General features: G+C 63.0%; 2 protein-coding genes across 2 annotated transcripts, besides 4 other annotated features; both read left to right on the top strand.

The window, feature by feature from the left end:
* Positions 1 to 42: 42 nt before the first annotated feature.
* Positions 43 to 90: a microsatellite.
* Positions 91 to 93: 3 nt separating this feature from the next.
* Positions 94 to 687, top strand: Tco025E_09268 (uncharacterized protein; the record flags this gene model as incomplete). The annotated part of the gene is made up of 1 exon (XM_029376089.1): positions 94 to 687. One exon carries the CDS (start codon positions 94 to 96, stop codon positions 685 to 687), a length of 594 nt encoding a protein of 197 aa, XP_029223799.1.
* A 166-nt stretch (positions 688 to 853) lies between these two features.
* Positions 854 to 898: a microsatellite.
* A 737-nt stretch (positions 899 to 1,635) lies between these two features.
* Positions 1,636 to 1,690: a microsatellite.
* Positions 1,691 to 1,762: 72 nt separating this feature from the next.
* Positions 1,763 to 1,792: a sequence feature (GA-rich).
* Positions 1,793 to 1,857: 65 nt separating this feature from the next.
* Tco025E_09267 (surface protease GP63) lies at positions 1,858 to 2,625 on the top strand (the record flags this gene model as incomplete). Its single annotated transcript, XM_029376088.1, has 1 exon — positions 1,858 to 2,625. A coding segment is annotated over one exon (768 nt), but the record flags the coding sequence as incomplete, so codon positions are not given.
* Positions 2,626 to 2,627: the final 2 nt, after the last annotated feature.

The following is a 2,627-nucleotide window of genomic DNA, read 5'->3' as shown; positions in this document are numbered from 1 at the left end:
GCCCCTTTTATTCTCTCTTTATTTCTGCCCCTCGCTAGACGCTGTGCGTGTGTGCGTGCGTGTGTGTTGTGCTGCGGTGGGAGGAGTGTGGCGATGGCCGGCCGTGCGCTGTTGGTGTGTGTCCTCTGCGTGCTGTGCTGCGCCGCCGGCGGGGGCTGGGCGTGGGACCACCTGTGCCCTGCAGATGGAAAGGAGCAGTTGAACGTAACAGAGGACGGTGGCTGGAAGTTCTGCGCTTACAACGAAACTCTTGCGGCGGCCACTAAACAAAAAAGAGCTGCAGCTGCGGCCAGTGCCTCCACCATTAATCCGGCGGGTGCAGGTGCCGGTGCTTCCACGGCTGTCGGTGGAAATGGGCAGGCTGTCGGAAGTGCCGGCGGTGCTGTGGGAGGAACAGTGCCGGTTGCCGATGTGTCCGATGGGAACTCACGTGGGACGGATGTGCAGGGTCCCAGTCAGCGCCACCTCCATCCCCTCCTCAAGTGCTGTCCTCACCTCAAACCGGAAAGGGAGTTGGGCAGGCGCAGAGCACCACCGAAGATGCGTCAAAAGAGCAAAAGGAAGGAGAAGCAGCTGCACTACCCGAAGGTGCCCGAGCGAATCAGCCGACTGAAAGTTCAAAGCAATCACCTGCGCACTCTTCTCCCACCGCTGCTGAGGGCGTGCCTGCCGTCGTCGGCGGGCTGACTGAAGACCGCACGGTGGGGAAAGCCGCCGCGGAGGCTTCACCGCCTGAGAGCGCGGTGCAACAAAACGCGGTCCAGCGCGACAATACTCGCGCCTCCACGGCAGTCGCTGGGGAAACTTCAGAAGCGGCACAAGACACTGCCGGTGGCGAGAAGAGTAATAACTCCGGGAGCAACAGCGGCAGCGGCCCCGCGGTGCAGCCGCAGCCGGCGAGTTCCGTGGCGACAACCGAGGCTGGTGATGCACAGCAAAAGGAGCAGCTCGCCGTGCCCACACCCAAGCAGGAAGCGGAAACGAGTGGCGGCGGTGAAGAACAAGCCGCTCAGCCGGCGGCGGGGGCGGCTGCTCAAGCGGCGACCACCACCAACAATTCGACGAGTGCAGCGAAGGCGGCGCCCGGCGACAGCGACGGCAGCAGCACCGCGGCCTCGCGCTCCGCCTCCCACTTGCGCTGCTTCTTCTGCTTGCGTGTGCGGCAGCCGCTGCGGTGGTGGCCGCGTGAGAGGGAGAGGGATACTGCCGAGCGCACGCACAACTCTTTCTGTTTCCTTCACGCTCCGTGTGTGTGTCCCCCTGCACGGACTCTCTCGCCCTCGCCGCACCCCACGAGGCAGACACACATAATGTGCTTATAACTATACACAACTCCACTCATGCAGGTCCGTCGGCCCTCTTCTTTTTGTTTTGCACTCGACGAGCCGCTGCCGTCTTGTTTGGCTGCATGGGTACAGCACCGTAACTGTTTTTGTCCCTTTTTATTGTTTGTTTTATGTTTTCGTTGCTTTCTGTGGGCGACCTCTCTTTCTCCCCATTTCTTCTTTCCTGGACTGGGCTGTGCGGGAGCAGAGGGAGAGATGGAGTGTGTGCTGCGCGATGGTCGTCCCACGTGTTGCTGCGCGTCCCCACTGCTCGGTGGAAGCGCCCCCACGCTTCGGCTTCACTTCACGGGTTTGTTTGTTTTTGTTTTGAATTTTTATCTGCTTGTGTTTGTGTGTTGGTTTGTGCGGCCTGCGCCCGTTTCGCAGCCTCAGCTGCTGACGTTTCCTCCCCGCGGGTGCTGGCACCTTCTGTTTGACTGTCTCTCTCTCTCTGCCTTCTCTTTCTCCTGTCCAAGTTGTAGGCCGCTCGTTGCCTGAGCAGGCGAAGAAGCGTTTACTTTACGCACACGCCATGCTGCAATTTTCCCGTGCCCCGTCGCAGTGTGCGCGGCTGCTGGTGGTGATGGCGGTGGTGGCGGCGGTGTGTTGTGGCGGCGGCTGCCGTGCCGCCTCGCTGGCGTACCCCTGCACCTCCGACGCGGTGGTGCGCGGCAACGGCAGGTTGAAGTCTGCCGCTGTGGTGGTGAAGTCCGTCCCTGCGCCGGGAGAGGCCCAGTCGGGGGAGTACGTTGTCCTGACGGGGCGCTGGGCGCCGATCCGCATCGCGGTGTCGACGGAGGACCTGAAGGACACCAACAGGAAGTACTGCCGCTTTTCCAGTGGTTCCAAACCGAATCTGCTGGGCGACAACTCCGCCGACTGCAGAAATGATGCGCTGTCGTCCCAGCAGAGGAATGCGCTCGTCGGGGGCGTCGTCCCTGCCGCCGTCAAGCTGCACGCGGAGCGACTGCTGGTGCGGCCGCTGGAGGGGCCGCTGAAGGTGCCCGCATTCGCCGCTGACAGCGTTTGCGGCCAGTTCACAGTGCCTACCGCCCACCGCACTAAGGGCGTTGACAGTGCCGACATGGTGCTCTACTTCGCCGCTGCGCCGGGCGGGGTGTGGGCGTTGCCGTGCGCCACGCTGGAGGACGGCCGCCCAATCGTCGGCGCCGTGAACTTGGCGCCGGCAAATTTGTTTCACGGACGCCTCGCCACCCGCATCGCCGCGCACGAGATCGCCCACGCACTCGGCTTCTCCTACCAGCAGATGGCGGCCCACCGCATGGTGAGGAATGTGACCGG

The sequence above is a fragment of the Trypanosoma conorhini genome (assembly GCF_003719485.1).
Source record: "Trypanosoma conorhini strain 025E chromosome Unknown Tco_14.4_contig_01044, whole genome shotgun sequence".
NCBI lineage: Eukaryota > Euglenozoa > Kinetoplastea > Trypanosomatida > Trypanosomatidae > Trypanosoma > Trypanosoma conorhini.
Note: the sequence above shows the minus strand (reverse complement) of the source record. Positions and strands in the feature narration are given on the sequence as shown.